At 34.9% G+C, this 18,611-nt stretch overlaps 1 protein-coding gene across 34 annotated transcripts in view; it reads right to left on the bottom strand.

The window, feature by feature from the left end:
• Window positions 1–18,611, bottom strand: part of bt (projectin protein bent) — a 199,686-nt gene that overhangs the window by 52,146 nt on the left and 128,929 nt on the right. For all 34 annotated transcript variants that reach the window (XM_071583211.1, XM_071583214.1, XM_071583243.1 and 31 more), the window contains 23 exons: window positions 18,051–18,223; window positions 17,837–17,964; window positions 17,562–17,715; window positions 15,476–15,775; window positions 15,223–15,389; window positions 14,868–15,003; window positions 14,227–14,508; window positions 13,139–13,444; window positions 12,948–13,052; window positions 12,258–12,455; window positions 11,771–11,895; window positions 10,633–10,789; window positions 10,203–10,502; window positions 8,924–9,098; window positions 8,692–8,819; window positions 8,429–8,573; window positions 7,198–7,334; window positions 5,987–6,171; window positions 5,248–5,362; window positions 4,735–4,870; window positions 1,815–1,981; window positions 1,431–1,712; window positions 1,193–1,333 (listed from right to left, as the gene is read on the bottom strand). In XM_071583211.1, coding sequence (XP_071439312.1) covers window positions 1,193–1,333; window positions 1,431–1,712; window positions 1,815–1,981; window positions 4,735–4,870; window positions 5,248–5,362; window positions 5,987–6,171; window positions 7,198–7,334; window positions 8,429–8,573; window positions 8,692–8,819; window positions 8,924–9,098; window positions 10,203–10,502; window positions 10,633–10,789; window positions 11,771–11,895; window positions 12,258–12,455; window positions 12,948–13,052; window positions 13,139–13,444; window positions 14,227–14,508; window positions 14,868–15,003; window positions 15,223–15,389; window positions 15,476–15,775; window positions 17,562–17,715; window positions 17,837–17,964; window positions 18,051–18,223 — 4,142 coding nt within the window. The remainder of the gene's footprint in view (window positions 1–1,192; window positions 1,334–1,430; window positions 1,713–1,814; window positions 1,982–4,734; window positions 4,871–5,247; window positions 5,363–5,986; window positions 6,172–7,197; window positions 7,335–8,428; window positions 8,574–8,691; window positions 8,820–8,923; window positions 9,099–10,202; window positions 10,503–10,632; window positions 10,790–11,770; window positions 11,896–12,257; window positions 12,456–12,947; window positions 13,053–13,138; window positions 13,445–14,226; window positions 14,509–14,867; window positions 15,004–15,222; window positions 15,390–15,475; window positions 15,776–17,561; window positions 17,716–17,836; window positions 17,965–18,050; window positions 18,224–18,611) is intronic.

The following is an 18,611-nucleotide window of genomic DNA, read 5'->3' as shown; positions in this document are numbered from 1 at the left end:
ATCCTCCTCCCTACTAATTATTTGTTCAAAATTCAAGAAAAGTAAGTAAGGACCATGCATTAAAAATAATATCATGCTCTCCCTCACCCTCTTTTCAAAAACCTTGAAATACCTATTGCTTGTGAATATTGTATGAAATACAGTATACCTATATGTATACAATCTTGTGAATTAGATTACCATTATTTTAAATGTATGCATGCATGTGTATGTGCATATGAGTGTATATTGGGGTCGCGGTAGTCCAAGGATAGAGCATTGGACTACAGACTGGAGGGCCTGGGTTCGATTCCCAGGCAAGCCTCTCTGGGCACCACCTAAACTATGTAATTTTTTGGGTACCAGATCTTCCTGGGAAATCATAACCGGCACAGGGAAAGGAACTGGCCCCCCTACCCAGATGTGTGATTTTCACACGCCGTTGGGCTTAGTACTGGGCGAACTCTACCATCACCTACCAAACCGACCTTCGGGTTGATTACTGTGTTTATGGCTTATATGTACATGTACATATGGCACCAACAACTTGCATTTCCTTTAATTGCATTAAGAATTTCCTCACTGAGTATGACTGCTTCATGCATGTTGGTGTAGATATAGCTAATGGCATTTTTGCTGATACTGCCTGTTCCAGCCATGGTGGTAGGCACAAATGTTACATAATTTTGCTTCCAGTTCAATGACCAGGAGAGTGTATTTTGACATATTTTTTAAACTTTGAACCTGACTGTTATTATTAATTTTGATCACATGGCTTACTTTAAACAAAATATAGTTTTAAATATTCAGTATGCAATATATTGTAAAGGCATCATACATTATAACATTGATGCTAAAAAACATTTCACCAAAAATGAAATTTATATTTTTTTGAAAACTTCAAACATATCAAATTTCTTTTTAAAATAAACTGATGATTTCTACTATCTACAATTCATGCAAATCTCAGCACTTTATCCATTGTGATTAGCGCTTAAAGAGGCCTCCCATGTATTATTATTATATCTAATCTATTGAAAGCACCATAATAAAGTTAAATAAATAAACATACCATCATTCGCCCTAGGGGTAACATCCCTTGCATGATGATTACTTGGGCTAGCAGAGTGGCATAAGATTAAGATATATAATTTACCCTGAATGGAAATACTCTAACTACACATATAAGTTGAGCAAATAAATTTAATCATACCTGTTTCTGTGTCCATCTTCTCAACAGCGTAATGTTCAATAGGACTTCCACCATCATCTACAGGAGGATTCCACTTCAAGCTGCAACCCTCCTTATGAATGTCTGATATCTTGAGAGGACCCTCAGGTTTAGCAGGCTTATCTGAAGTAATAAGTGGTGAGTAATTGGGTTAATATTTCTATACCTCTGGAAGCATCAACAGAGAAAAAATTTCAGCCAATCCAAATTTAAACCTTACCTAACACTGTAACTTCCACAGTTGCCTCATCTTTACCGGTGCTATTTTCTGCCTTTATTATATAGGTTCCAGAATCTTTTCTAGAGGCAGCTGTAACAATCAATTTAGACTTATAGTCTTCATTTTCTATGCTTAAGTTTCCCTTGCTGTCTAACCGGGCTTTGTTTAAGAACCATGACTTAGATGGAGGAGGTTCACCAGTAATTTTTACATCAAACCTGATGTTTTGTCCAGCCTTAATAGTCAGGTCTCGTAAGGAGCTACGGTCGATATATGGTGCAGCTGAAAAATATAAATGAACAGTCAATTTAAGTATATTTTTTTGCGTTGAGGTAGTAAAACAAAAATATCTTCATAGGGAAAAATATCAGCATGACAACTTACCATATCTTGCCTTAGCAGTCATTGTATCACTTGGGTCACTTGGTTTGCTTTGACCACCTTTGTTTACTGCCCTTATACGGAATTGATATTTCATTCCTTCCACCAAATCAGGAACCTTGGCTTCACATTTATTTCCAATGATTTCTGCTGCTTTCTGCCATTTGGAGCTGCAAAAAAATTGAGAGAAATACTATATAGCTGCGCATTCTATAAAAATGCACCGGAAAATTACCCCTGTAAAACTTTTCTGTTCATTTAAAAAGAGAACTAGTAACTATCAATCCTGAAGTAGAATGAAAACATTATTTCAAATGAGATGTTTATCAACAATTGTGTGAGCACAGGTTGTCCAGGGCAAACCCTAAAATTCTAACAAATATCCCACTGAAATATATTTTCTGTAAGGCCAGTAGCCACAACATTTCTGAAACACCCTGACAATTATGTTTTACATGAAAAATTTCAGATACAGAAATATTTACCTGATAAGACAGACATTTAATCATCAGGTAGGCATATATATAATTGGTTGAAAAACTTTTGTGAATGAGCAAAATAAAAATCCCATTCATGTATGCTTACCAAAGTATTAATTATCTTAAATTTTGAAATTTTAAGAATTTTATTCTCCATTAGATCATTAGTTCTGTTTAAGTTTAGGATACTAAACATTTTTTCAAAAAAAAATTGTAATCATGAAGCAAAAGGATAATAACAAGTTATGGACCCCATTGAATATAAACCCTCCTTCAAAGAAGAAAATATTACTTGTTATACGCTACTGGTTCCCTCTGTTTTCCATTTAGAATAATCACATTCTATAAGGGTAAAAACTGAAATGCTAGCATGCTCAACTCAAGAAATGTTCACAATTAATACTAAAGAAATTGTACTAATAAGTGCTCATGGGATATAAGAAATTGCATAGGATACGATCTGTATTTATTTTTTATTTGATTCCATATTTGCATAATTTTTCATTTTGCCTAACTCTGTATTTACATTCTTAACTAATGAGTATATTGCAAAAAATAGGAATAGATTGGAGGGAAAGGAGGCTAATCCGCAACCTGTACATGTCTCAGACTGCTCAGGTGCGGGTGGGGAACAGGGAGTCCGGATGGGCAGTGTTAGGAAGAGGTCTAAGGCAGGGTTGCCCATTATCACCGTTGCTGTTCAACCTGTATGCAGAGGAAATGATTATGAGACATGGGAAGAGGCATGGGAAGAACTGGAGGTAGGAATGAAAGTGGGCGGGAAATTCGTAAAATCAGTTAGGTTTGCTGATAACCAAGCTTTAGTTTGCCAGTCAGCCAAAGGGCTGCAAGCATTGCTGAGTGAATTGCCAATTCAGTGTGACAGGTATGGGATGAGAATCAATATTAATAAAACAAAGGTTATGCGATTTTCTAGAAAGAAAAAGGCTAAGGTAAACGTTAAAATAGGAGGGCAAAAACTAGAGCAGGTAGAACATTACGTATCTCAGTAGTGTTTTGGACCAACACAGTCAAAGTAGTAGGGACGTAAGGAGAAGAATTGCACTAGGCAAAGAGGCTTTCACAAGGAGGAGGGAGGACAGGGACGTTGAGTAAGGATGTTAAGAAAAGACTCATAAAAACTTTGATATGGAGCGTAGCTATGTACGGCGCGGAAACATGGTCATTGAAGCAGGAGGATAGACGTAGACTGGAAGCTTTTGAAATGTGGTGTGGAGAAGAATGGAGAAGGTGAAATGGACAGAGAAGAAAACAAATGAGGAAGTACTTGGTATGGTTGGCAAAGAGAGGGGTTTGTTGGGAGAAATCCAAAGTAGTCCGGAAAAATGGATGAAGAGGGTATTGACCGGCAGCGGGATGTTGAAGACTGTAATTGAGGGGAGAATGTTAGGCAAACGAGGAAAGGGAAGGAACAGGATAGGGATGTTGGACGGGATGAAGGGAGGAAGAAAGTACTCAGAGCTGAAGAGGGACCTGATGTAGAGTAGGATGTTGTGTTTTGCTAGGGGTCACAAATTATTTAATTAGTAATTATGTCCATCCAAAAACCTACCTTAACCGGTAGATTACCTAATAATAATAATAATATGCATAATGAGCAGGGTGTTTGTGAGTTTTTGCACAAGTTTTCTGATTGTGTGAAAATTACCTTAGAAAATTGTAATTGTTTTTATTTTCTGAAAAATGAAATGTGTACTCTAAAAATAAGGTTCCAGTAGTAGTTTTGAGGGGAGGCGACCGACAGCTATGGTCATTTGCGCCATAGGGGATGGATAGGAAAGGATGAAGGGTGGAGAGAAACCCGGCGTCGGCATTAGCCTACTCTTTACGAAAGGCGCCAAGAGGTCCGCAGTTTAACGTCCTATCCGACGGACGGCGTACTCACTCAAAGTGCTCTCCACAAAGCACCTCAAGTAGGGATCGAGATACCTCTGAAAATATTCAACACCGCCGGGATTTGAACCCGCGCCCTCAGGGTGGGAAGCCAGTACGTTAGCCCCTGCACCATCTCGATCCCCAAATAAGGTTCCAGTATACACTTTATTCATTACCTCTCAGCATCCATAGAGAATATCCAAGAAACTGTGGGAGATGCCGCAACAGTAACTTTTAACGGTGTAATCCGCTAGATGCACAATGCAAGGCAATGATTTCAGAATGTAAAAATCATTCGCATTGACCATAAACAGAGTACTTGTCTGAGGTAAACCTTTTTCTTTTATGGTGAAAATCAATGAAATTGGTTTATGGAAGGACATGATCAATACTTCAAAAGGGATATTCATTTCCCATGAGGTATGGGAACTTTAGGATAAAGGAGCAAAAGGATAAAGTTCTCATGGGGACTTTATCCTTTTAAATTATGAATTTATATAACACACTGGCATTCTAATATCTAAGTTTTGACCTGATGCTTAACTAACCTGTATTGATCTTTCTTTTCAATGACATATGATGTGATTGGAGCACCTCCATCTGATTTTGGCGCTGCCCACTTGAGGCTGGCACTATGCTTATCCCAGTCAACAACATCTGGTCTGCCAGGTTTATCAGGTTCACCTGAAAATGAGGAGTTTTTATTTTACTTTACAACAGGGACTGGGCTTTTATGTTATTGTCACAATGGGGCTCATAATGAATAGCAGATTCCTACTTTTAGGAATATTAGTAAATACAATGAAACACAATACATGTCACAGAAAGAATTTTTTACACAATTCTAAACACAACCTTCTTATTTTTTCTTGTATAAGAACATTAACCTGTTTTATGTGTCCTGGAACTAGAAACATAGTAAATCAAGGAAGCACTTATATATGAAGTGATACAAAATAAAAGCAACATTATGTGGTATAATAGAATGCTTACATATGAATAGACTTCAAATAGTTTACTATTCAATGGAATAATAAATTAAAATTATTAAGGTTACTCACTGTATGGATTCTTAGCCAATACTGGAAGATCAGTATCCAGAGGCTCAGACTCTCCTTCAGAATTGACTGCTTTTACACGGAAAAGGTACTCTTTGCCCTCATTCAAGCCAGATACCTGAAATTTTGATAGGAAAAATTTGATAGTGATGAAGGACCAGAACATGGAGGTGGGCAACGGAATAGATTGGGAAGAGGTAGAGCACTAAATTTTGGGGACAAGAAATAACCATGGAAAGAAATAGAGATCATAAAAGATCTGCAGAAGTGGTTTAATCATAATTGATACTTGGTTTCAACAATACAATGCACATAGGAATGCATGGTAAATGCCCGGAGATTCTAAGAAATATCAGTCACACTATATTATGGTTAGACAAATTTTAGAGTAGCATGATTAATTCACACAGTTTCCCAGGGGCAGATGCATATTCAGATCATAATATAGTACTAGTGAAGAGTAATGTCAGATGCAATAGAATAAAAGGGTGAAGATAGGTAAGGAAATGAAATGTAAATACAATAAGTAATAATTCTATCCTATAGATCCTATCTATCCATTCTCTATGATAAAAGATTAAAAAACAGTATTGAATTGGCACTTTTCCTGGAAATGACCATCAAAACAAGCAATATGTTTTTTTCATAAAATTTTACTGAGAGACTTACCACATTTTGAATCAACAGTTTAGAAGTTAAGGAAATGGTCTATGCAACCATAAATTGTCAGTTTACAACTTACCTCAGCCTCAGGAGTCTTGCTTGTTCCACAAGGCACCCATCTGCCAGTTTCAGTATCCATGCGTTCAATAAGGTAATGGTCCACAGGCTCACCACCATCATCTTCTGGTTTCTCCCATTTCAGTTTGCAACCATCAGCCTTGACATCAGACACTTTCAATGGTCCCTTTGGTTTGCTAGGTTTGCCTGAGATTGTAAATGAATCATTTATGAGTTCTAAGTATTATTAAACCCCTCAAGTAATGTATGAAAGAACCAAAGTGTGTGTACATATTTTTACATAATAAAACTGAGAGTTTCACCTGGGACCAATCAAATACAAGATGAATGCATTACTTTTCAGCTTTCTAGCAATGGGTGGGGAAGTTCAATGGATCAGCGTCCAACTACAAATTGGCAGCTTTTACTCTACATGGATTTTTTTAGCATCATATTCATTATGTATTATAGTTATTTGGTGTATCAATGCCATTGTGAATAGACCCTTGGTGTAAAAAAATAATAATAAATAATGAGCTAATGCAGCTTTTGCTGAGTGTTCAATGGCAGTAATTTAAATTTAACATGATGCTGGTTACCTAACTGGTGATATATATTTATTTTAGACTTATTTAAAATGCTATGATGATTAGGTTTACACAAGTCAGAGTATATTGCTTCCTTTCACAAAAGCATTAGCAAAGCACACTCTTGAGCTTTCATCATCACCAACAGCAAAATTCCAGATATCAGTAATTGAAATTAACATTTCAGAGGTGACTAATGCCCTGTGACCTATTCTCCTATAATAAATATATGTAATTTTTGGCTAAGCCATAGATACCATGGATTTTTTTGTCTTTGATAGACAAACATCTGCTTAAGGTATTTATATACTCCTGAAAATTTTGTTTAAAACCTCCAAAAATATACATATAACAATATATATTTTTTTTATTTCTTCTCCTACAAAAGCCAAATTTCTTTCTGTCTATTTTTGTAGCGATAAAACAAGTAACACATTAACTTATAACCCAAGAATTAGTTCACATGATTGAAATTACAAAAGAGCCCTACTTTAGACTTTATCAATCCATGGGTCTATGGTAATGTGTCACTTAAATTGCAACCAAGGAGTGAATAATTAGCATACAGAATAATGAAAAAGTAATAAAAATTATGTATAATAATAGTTTATGTCATGATCAGAATAAAAAAATCATCCCTACTTACTCAGAACAGCTATTTCAACATCTACTTGGTCTTTTCCAGAGTCATTCACCGCTACAATGGTATATATTCCTGTGTCAGTCCTCTTAGCCTTTTGGAGGATGAAAGTTGTCTTGTAGTCTTCATTTTGGATGCTTAATCTGCAAGAAAAGAAAGAGAGTCGATCAATATGATACGTGGCACCTTCCAGAATATTTGAAACAATATTCTGAAAGAAGGAGCTGCAGACATTGTGTCTCACAATATTATCAGATTCTAGGATTGTTCACTAGGTTGATGAAAAATCTTAGATGATGAATCACTTCCTCCATAGGAGAAGCCTACATAGGAATCATAGAGCTCTAAACAACCAGCCATTTGACCTTTCAGATGTAGCAAAACAGCAAATACATATACACACATTATATCATTCAACCAACAAATTGTACAATTTTATGGTATTCCTTTTCTATGCATCACTAGAAAAACTTATGAAATGATTATTTAAATGAAATTATTTTCTCCAAGTTGATCTGCAGTAAGAGGTACTAAAGGTTCCCATTAATGTATTACTGTCCTCCTTTTCTTAGTTCATGTTTAACAACATTTTCATAAATACAGACCATTTAACAAATTTTGTGACTTTATATATAAGGAATCTAATTTACTATTTTGCAGTTGATAACTTTTTGGGCAACTTAATTTTGTGCCTTTGTAGCAACTTGTGAATAAATAAAAGACACCTCAAGAACCTAGAAGCCTGCATTGAAAAGGAACCATAACCTGGCTTTTGGTGACATCTAAGAGTTTAAACAATATGTCATTTTCAATTTCTTTGCAAACCAAGAAGAAATATGAGTGGGACAATTGAAGAGTATTAATTAGTTTCTACCATCATAACATCAGGAGCATGAGGCAAAATGTTTCCATTGGTATTTATATAAATAACCATATGTGAAATAAATTAAATGTTCTCATGAAAGATTAATTTTCCATTATAAATAACTATGTTAAGAATATATGTTTCAATGTAATAAATTATTTCAGTGTTATGCACTTTTATTTTTGGGCGGCTGTCAAAATTTAAAGTATTCATAGAATGAGGGCTGCCTTCAATAATTGATTTTGTTTTCTTGGAATTAATTAATAATTTAAAGATAATTTTAATCCAAACTAAAAAGTAAGCTGAGCAGAGAGACACTGAGCTCCAAAAGAGACACCAGTTAAGCAGTCTTCACCATAATTTTAAATTTACCTTTCATGAGACCTCAAAACTTGATCCTTCAAGCTCCAAGTAACCTTTGGAGGTGGTTCTCCTTTGATATCTGCTTCAAATCTCAACATCTGACCAGTATGGACAATTTTCTTCTGCAAATTCTTTCTGTCAATATATGGGGCCACTGTTGGTGATAAAAATGGAAAAGTAATGATTAATAAAATAGTTAACAGATTGCAATAGAGAGATGAAGACAGAAATATCCCATTTGTGTTCTTCAACATTAAAAATGAGATACTTACAGAATCTTGGCTTGGCAATGACAGATTTTGAAGGATCACTAGGTTCACTTGGTCCAGCTTTATTAACAGCAACAATTCTAAATTCATATTCATGACCTTCCTGAACATTTGTAACTTTAGCTGCCGTTCTATAGAAGGTATTAATAGAGGAAAAATATCATTGAAATACATCACCCAAACAAATATGGAATTGCTATGCAATTTTCAATCATGCATAATTATTTCAACATACCGGTCCCCAGGAGTTGACATAGCATCAACCCAATTGCGACCCTCCTTGTCACGCATCTGTACAATATATTTCTCAATTGGAGCTCCGCCATCATTCTTTGGTGGACTCCATTCCAAGTCCACAAAGTCCTTGTCCCAGTTACGGATTTCAGGCCTACCAGGCTTCCCTGGCTCATCTGTTGATACATAAAAGAAAGATAGCATGCATAATATTCATTGAGAGAAAATTATAATAAAATTTTTGTGAAGAGTTCAACAAATCATATTTAGATACAATAATAAGGAGCAAGGGTGGAAAATAATTTGAAAATGAGAGCTAATAAAACAATTTGAGCATATAAATTCAAGAGCTCAAAATTTTAGATTTCTCATCCATTTTTTTACATCAACTAAATATGGGAAAACCAGTGACAGAAGTTTATTAGTAACAAGTTTCAATCAACTGACTAAGGTTTTGGAATAATATCTTTTAAATGAAATTGACACAATGGCAGTTTGTCTGTGCAATCGAAATGACTGCATTACAAAGAGAATTATGGATTTGCTGTACTTTGGCTGCAATTAAGACAAATAGGATTCTCTAAATAGATCACCTTGAAATTAAATAGGATCATAATAACCATCTATCCCGGTCCCGCAATTTTGGTCCCGTAGATATGCAACCAGCTTGACACTATGTGTTCGCGGGGTGCAAAACCTCAAGGATGTTCCAAAACCTAAGACTGTCTCCATATTCTGATTCTTATCTCTAATGCTATTTACAAGGAGGATATAATATATCTAGTATTTTTTAAATTAAACCAAATGAATATATTTTTTCCATAATTTAAATTTACCATTCAACTGAAATCCACCTTTTCATGATAAATAACTTATCTTGACAGTGGCATGTCCTTGTACGAAAAATACCAGAGAAAGTATCTTATTCTAATACAATCCTAATTCTTTAGTCTTTAAGAGGTGATAGGAATATATTTTTTCACACTTTGTTTGGCCAGAATAGGCTATGGATGATAATTTTTTAAGAATTTATCAGACCTACATAGAAACTTCAAAGAACATCTGCTAATATTAATATATGCATATTGACAGAAGTACATGTCAAAACAAGACTATAATATAAAATCAAGCGGTAAAATTGAGAGAATTTTATAGTTTACCACTAATTGATAAATAAAAATGTGCATTTTCATCACTAAATTACAGTAATAAATGATTATCCTATTAAAATATATTAAATATAGTACATATTTTATTTCATAGAATTTGTGATCTCCTACCAAATGGATTTTTGGCAATGATAGACTTCTCAGTTTCAAGTTCTTCTGACTCTCCTTCTTTGTTCACTGCTTTCACTCGGAATTTGTAGGGCTTTCCTTCCTGTAGGCCGGTAACATTAGCTTCTGGCTCTGTTGACTTGGCACATGGAATCCATTGCCCAGTGAGGGGATCCAGCTTTTCAATTTCATAGTACTCAATTGGAGAGCCACCATCATCATCTGGTTTCTTCCATTTGAGCTTGCAGCCATGCTTAGTGACATCTGCAACCTCCAAAGGACCTTTGGGCTTTCCAGGTTTTCCTATTGATGTAAACAGAGCTCATTAGAACAATTTCAACATGAAAATAAATACTGATATACATATACATAAAATAGATCAAATATTTAACAATATCCATTTATTAATAAATACAAATAAATTAAAACATACCAAGTACAGTAATTTCAACCTCAGCAGTATCTTCACCAACTGAGTTCTTGGCAGTTATAATATATTTTCCAGTATGCTTCCTTTGGGCTCTCATAATGAAGAATTTAGTATTGTAGTCAATGTTATCAATTCTCAGCTGATCTTCAGTTTTTAGTTCCTACATATACATAAAGGAGAAATCATTCATAATCAACAGACAAACAGAGTAGTCAAAAAGATGTAATATAAAATATTCTATTGCTTCACTAGATTTTTCCTTTCTCAAAGAGTTTTCCTAATTTTCTAATACAAACTCCACAAAAGCCATGACTATGAAATATACAGGTGTAACTCAAAATAACTGCCATTCTTTTGAGCCAAAATTATGGCATGCAGGCTCTGGCAAAAGAAACTCGAATAATCCATATTCATAGTATTTCCACTATCCGGAAATAGTAGGTTTAATACATGGATGTTTCGTGGAAGTTAAGCTACAGATATCTGTGTAAATGGGCTATTAAGGAAAATTTTTTACCAATCTCAAGTGTCTATGATAATGTACACATGGTGCATGTTATATATAGGAATGAATGAGAACACAGATGTGTGAGTAAATGAACGCATTGGCCTAAATAATGGACAAACTACCAAGATGTAACAGTATTCATTATAATAGCATCAAAGTATACATATATGATAGAATAGAATTGGTTTCTTTTAAGGAAAGGCGATCAAATATTAACATTCAGCTGCTATTCCAAAATGCTGCTTAGCGTCATTCTAAGTTCTGCATCATTATACTTGCAATCATTTATACTCTCAGCAGCCATTTATGGATAACACTTCATCATTCATGGCCTTTGCAAGGAAAACACAACTGCATATTCTTTTATTTCAAAATACAGTTGTAAGTACAGATGCATTTGCACCACTGAAATAAGTCATTTTGATGGATGTGCAAAGCTTTGTTATTATAGAATTCAATGTGCATCAGTCAAAATTTAAGTAAACTAAATCCTTGAAAAAGATTCATTAACTTAGGTTGACACGCTGGTAGCATATGCGTACATGACAAATTTCTCAAATAAATATGCTGCAATATATAGTACATTGAAAATGCTGTTTTGGCATACAAAAATGTTTATAATTAAACAATTACCTTGTCGTTTAATGTCCATGTTACAGCTGGAGGAGGTTCACCAATGATATTAATATCCAAAGTGACCTGAAGACCAACCTTAACTATTATAGGTTGTAGATTGGTGCGATCGATTCTCGGTTTAACTGCATAGAATACAAGGATAAACAAAACTCTTATCTAGTACAATATATTTCAACAAAAAGAATCAAAAACAAGAAAAAATATTTGCAAATAAGGTTTGCTGATTTCAACAATTTTTTCTATGCATGAAAATCTGAAGTTTAAGCTGATAAATCAGCTCATCATATACATTAGTTCAGGCTTAGATTAAAATGTTGCAAAAAGAATGATGATTTTGTAAAAATCTCAATATGTCAGCATCCTGTCTAATGTTTTAAGAAGACTAAATATCCATAAACAAATCACTCTGATATTCAATAAATGGTATGAAAATACCATATTAAACTTCAACAGAGACTCATATTGATTTAGTTTAAATACTTACGGAATCGAGCCTTTGCTGTGTGTGGATTTGTGGCTTCACTGGGCTCACTGGGTCCAGCTTTATTAACAGCACGTACTCTAAATTGATATTGATTGCCCTCTTCAAGTTTATTCACTGTTCCTTGGCAAACATTTCCTTGTATTTCAGCACATTTCACAAAACCACCTCCATATTTATCCATCATTTCAATGATATATCCTGTGTACAACAAAATAAAAATAAATTGTATCATTTGTCACAAGAAATTATTAAAACTCAACCTAGGAATGGGTGAAAAAAAATCCATTACTAAAAAATGTCTTCAGCAAAGTTACATTAATTCAGTACAAAATGCTTGCCTATTTTAATGGGGAGTTGTGAATAGAGAATAAGGAAGTCTAAAAACTAATAAATCTTAACAACCTAGTATTTTAGTAAAAAACCATGTTCTCATTTTTCATATTAAAACTAAATTGATGTAAAAGAAATGGTAAAATCAATTAGAGTGACTTTCACAATAATGTATACAGTCAATACTTTTCATTCTCTCCTTGATTAATTCTTTCAACTTGTTACGCTTATTTCATAGCTTAATGCCTCTGTTATTTTAAACTAAGATTCATAACAAATTACATTTTAAGTAAATAAAACTTTTCATTGATTATAGATGAAAGATGTGAGGCTCCTCTATTCTTCCCTCCATACACTTACCAGTAACTGGAGCACCTCCATCCCGGATTGGAGGTTCCCATTTCAACTTGACCATATTTTCATTCCAGTCTACAAGCTCTGGCAGTCCAGGAGGTGATGGTGGATCTGCAGAAAAACATCAATTAGCATTTTTACTTCCATTACAAAACATCAAAATTATGACTTGAATGTTAATATCTCAAACTACCTACCAAATGGATTCTTGGCTAAGATTGCAGTATCTGTCTCAAGAGGCTCTGATTCTCCTTCCTCATTAACAGCCTTCACACGGAAATGATACTTCTTGTTTGGCTCCAATCCCTTAACCTCCAACTCTGTTTTGTCAGGATCAACAAATCCAGCAGGCACCCAACGGCCAGTGGCAACATCCATTTTTTCAACAACATATGATGTCAATGGCAAGCCACCATCATCCTTGGGTTTCTTCCACTTCAACTTGCATCCCTCTTTGTGCACATCAGTCACTTCCAGAGGACCTTCAGGCTTTCCAGGCTTATCTAAGAATTGGAGAGTAAAGCATAACATGAAACAAACAATAATTTAACAAAGTAATTGTTAAATTCTTATCATGGAACATGAATTTAGTGATAAACATGATAAGCAATAACAAAAAGAAATATATACATAATTCTAACTTATATTTCCACGAAGTTCCCTCACTGATTTTGTATGAAAACTCTGCCAGCTAAAGTATTTTTCTTTTCTATATGCTCTAAAATGATGTTATTCACTGGGCGCACACATTGTCAAACTTAACTTTCCAAGAATGCATTCATATTCTGGAATATTACTATAAGAGTCTGTTGCCCTATGACTCTAGAATCGTAATAACATCATAACTATTTGATGCGTCAAAGTAGCACTATCATTATTTCTCAGAGTCAACTCATATTAAACTTTCATTAAAAATCATGAAAGTTCAAGGCAGGAACCTGTAACCATGACTACTGGGTTAAGGAGTGAGAGTGTGATCTGCCAGTCATATAGGGTTTAAGAAAGCTCATGATGTAAATAACAGAAGACACATGCAAACAAAAGTTAACCACTTTGCATGATAAAATTATGCCTGCAAGATATTTTAAAAATTCTGACTATCTACTTCCAGGCTAAAAATATTCTTTGAAGAAAAAACATTATTTTAGGTATCAATAAATCAAATGTATCCTATACACCAATTTTATTGCAAACTTTTAGCAGTTTCCTATTTCTCTTTATTAAGTTCCAACAAAAGTTTATAAGGAAGAGTCCTTCTCACAAAGCAGAATCAACAGGGACTTACCTAATACAATTACTTCAACTGAAGCTTCATCTTTTCCAGAATCATTTTCAGCCAGGATAGTGTAAACTCCCGAGTCTTTTCGAGTTGTATCTGAGAGGGTGAATTTAGTATTGTAATCTTCATTTTCAATTTTACAATTTCCACCAGTTTCCATGGCCTTTGCACCAAACATCCATGTAACCTTTGGAGGAGGTTCACCCTTGATGTCAACATCATATTTAACAAACTGACCAGCACGTACAGTAACTTTTTGGAGTTTCTCCCTGTTAATAATAGGCCTCACTGAAAAGTAAGGAATGAAAATTTTATTATTACTTAAAATTATGAACAAGAAACATAGAATAAATAATATCCACTAATACCAATGCTCTAGACTCACACATTTTGGTGCAAGATTTTAAATCACATTCACAAGATTGTGAAGCCTTGAATGTGAAATTATAGAAAAGTAAATTTATTACAAATGACAATACTTAGCCGTATACCTGATACGTTAATATACACATTCATTCAATTATTCCAAAGATGCGTGGAAATAGCCTGGATTTTTTTAAAGTAATATTTTATCATATTTTGGGTTGGCATTTTGAACTTCCAACATTATGCATAAAAACATTAAGAATATAAAGACTGTAACTTACAGAATCTAGCCTTGGCAATATGTGGCTTCGTTGAATCACCAGGCTCTCCTGGCCCCGCTTTATTGACTGCTCTGACTCGGAACTGGTATGTATTACCTTCTTTCAAGCCAGTGACACGTCCACTTGGGTCAGGCGACTAGAGGATGAATTTCATTATTATTTTTATTATGTTATATAACATTATTATATTATCATAACAGCTCCAATAGAATGAACAATAATATCCCACAGTAATTTCTCACTTATCATTAATGTTCATCATTGTTGACATGAACATAATAAACCTCTATTAGCAAGTTATGGTTACCTATACTGCATAAAAGTTTAGTAATACTACAGAAGTATCAATTCTTACATTTGTGACTAGTACTTCATCCCAAGAACTGCTGAATTTTTCCTTCTTCTCAACAATGTATCCAGTGATTGGTGCACCACCATTGAATTTTGGTGCTTCCCATTTCAAGTCCACACGGTCAACATCCCAATCAACAAATTCAGGAACACTGGGCTTTCCAGGAATATCTGAAATTAAAAATCAAAACATACACCATCACTATTTTGAACTAATATCAATAGAAACACTTAAGTATTTGATCTGTTATAATTACCAAATGGATTTTTGGCAACAGTCCCACGGTCTGTCTCCAGAGGCTCACTTTCACCTTCCTCATTCACAGCTTTGACTCTAAACTGATACTCATGGCCCTCAGTGAGTCCATGAACATCCATTTCAGGTTCTGTCGTACGGCCAACTGGGACCCACCTTCCAGTTGACTTGTCCAGCTTCTCTACTACATATCCAGAGATTGGCAAGCCACCATCATCTTCTGGTTTCTCCCACTTTAACTTGCATCCATTCTTGGTGACATCAGACACCTTAAGAGGACCCTTTGGCTTGGAAGGTGCAGCTGTAAGAGAAAACAAAGAGTTCAGCTCATGTACGAGGGTCATCCGGAAAGTAGTACCCGTTCGTGAAATAAAGACACAAAAGTAAATATTAACAAACATAAAAAATTTTATTTGAAAGAGGATACTTTAAACTACTTCTCAACATAATCTCCAAGCAAATTAAGGCATTTGTCATAACGTGTGACAAGTTTCTGTATTCCTGCTGCATAGTCCTTCGCCGCCAGCTCATTGAGATACGCGAGGGACCCATCTTGCACAAATTTTTGCATAATGCAGATGGTGTTTAACAATTTCATGAACAATTGTTCGAGAAACATTGGGAAAATGCTCACAGATGTCATCAATTGTGACGCGCCGATCGTTCCTCACGAATTCGTCAACTGAGCTCACCAGTTGGTCTGTAATGACAGACGGTCTCTCCGAACGCTCATCGTCGTGTGTGTTCCCCCTCCCCATGTTGAAGTTGCGACACCACCGCCGAACAGACGACTCGTCCATTACATTGTCTCCATACACCTCCTTTAATTGGCGATGAATATCACATGGGCGAACGTTTCTTGCATTGAGGAATTTAATCACTGCCCTCACTTCACAACTGGCGGCATTCTCAATTTTTTTAAACATTGTAAACAATCACAGAAACAACACAGGCAATGCTAGCGTCACGCAACTTGGCTCAGAGAAGGCAGACAAGCCACTGAAGCTATCTGACCTCGTCCAGCGGCTACTCGCGTCGTCAGCACTTCATGCGGCACGAACGGGTACTACTTTCCGGATGACCCTCGTATGTTACCAGGAAGTGTTTCACAAAAAATCATTAATTTTTGTACACATTAATTTTTGTAAACATTAATTTGGTCATTGAATCAAAGATTAAAGCCAGACATGGCAATGTACTTATCATTTCCAAAACATGATTTTTTGAGCAAATAAGCTAAATTGGTTTGTAAAAATCAATTGGCATTAAGTTTTTCAAAATAATTGATTTCCTTCTAATTTTGTTCTGGTCACAAATTGTGCAAGGGAAAATGAATCCTGTGTCTGTTTAGTTGAGCTCTTGTTCTTACTCTCTGCTCCAACCTGCCATTATAGTTTAATGCCTAGGTTATTATTCCCTCAGAGGTGAACTGGCAAGATTTCTGTCATAAGTTTAGCCTAAAATTAGTCATTGTATTTCTTTGGGTTCTCACTACAGACCCTCCAACAGTTTTGTAATGCTCTGCTTCCTGTCATAGCAGTTTTCTATGAACCTCACAACCCTTATCTCAGATTTGTTAGCTTCATTATTAATACATACTTCCTCTGATTGATTCCTAATGTCATTGGTTTATTCAACACTAGGCCTAACCAATGGAAAGAGCAAATTGTCTTTTCTGTCCATAAATTATACGGTTATTATACATCATTCACTCAACCATTTTGAGTGACTCAAGATACCTATTACTGATTTCATGATACTTATTTAGCTTCACTGCTTATTTGCTATAAAAAATCATCTTTCATTCTCAGGTGTGGTTTGAAGCAATTGCATGAACAAAAGCAAATAGTAATTTTAAAATAACAACTTTAACATAATAATATGGCATGAGATATCAATATGTACGAGATATCAATATGTACTTTATTTCACGAACGGGTACTACTTTCCGGATGACCCTCGTATTTACTATTTCTCTCAAAAGACATTAATGAGAAAATGATCAACGGCAGCCTTTAAGAAGTGGTAAAGCACTAACATGAGCTATGCATCAAATATTAAGTAAAAGAATACCAATGGATACCAACCTAAAATGGTAATTTCCACTTCTGCTTCATCCTTTCCATGCTTGTTTTCAGCAATGATTTTATACACCCCAGAATTGACCCTTTTACCATCATTTATGGTCAATTTTGTGTTGTAATCAACATTAATGATTTCAACATTTCCTTCAGAAAGAACCTAAGTGAAGTAAGGATAAATACATATTAATTTTTTTACATTCAATAGATATTTTTTACATCAAATTCAGTCTTTGCATGGAAAAAAATGAAATCAAGAAAATCAATAGGAAAAAACTCACCTCTTTTTCTTTGAGTATCCATTTTACCGTCGGAGGAGGTTCACCTCTGATGTTAACATCAAATTTGACAGATTTTCCAGCACGAATAGTAGTCTGCTTAAGATTGGTGCGATCAATCCTTGGTTTCACTTTAAAAGAAATTAGTTCCATGAGCGCTCATTATATTCTTGTCAGCACTATGAATGTGTAACTAAATATTAATCATGTCACTTACAGGCCTTATGCTTAACCATGTGCATGTTTGTTGGTTCAGATGCTGGAGATGGGCCAGCTTTGTTGACAGCAATAACCCTAAACTGGTATTCTGCTCTTTCCTTGAGATCTGGAACTTTAGCAGCCAACTGATCACCAGGAACCTCAATTGCTTTCTCCCAGTCAGGCTTATACCTAAAATGAATGAGTTAAAAATGCATCACTGATTAGCTCTTTTGATCAAAAAATGAACTCACTGAGGCTATGAAATGCAATTTGGAGTATTTCACATTGCAAATCTTTGTCTATGCACTTCACAAAGCTGCTAATAACCATGGCAATGGAAACTTTTCATGATACATGGAAATGCTAGAGTAATAATACCATACTTTGGGTACCAAAGATTATCATTTCCACAGAAGCCAACAAGTATATCATTAATCTTGTCACTACTGACAAATGACATTGACTGAAATTGATTTAAAAACAAATGAATGGATATTGCCATATTAACAGTAAAATTTGTAGATTAAAGTAAAATTATTCCAGAGCAAGCAGCATGCAAATTTCCATGTAGTGAATT

The sequence above is a fragment of the Hetaerina americana genome, unplaced genomic scaffold (genome assembly GCF_022747635.1).
Source record: "Hetaerina americana unplaced genomic scaffold, ioHetAmer1.1.p SCAF_13, whole genome shotgun sequence".
In the NCBI taxonomy this organism is placed as follows: Eukaryota; Metazoa; Arthropoda; class Insecta; order Odonata; family Calopterygidae; genus Hetaerina; species Hetaerina americana.
The sequence above is the reverse complement of the archived record's forward strand: the minus strand, read 5'-3'. Positions and strand labels throughout refer to the sequence as shown.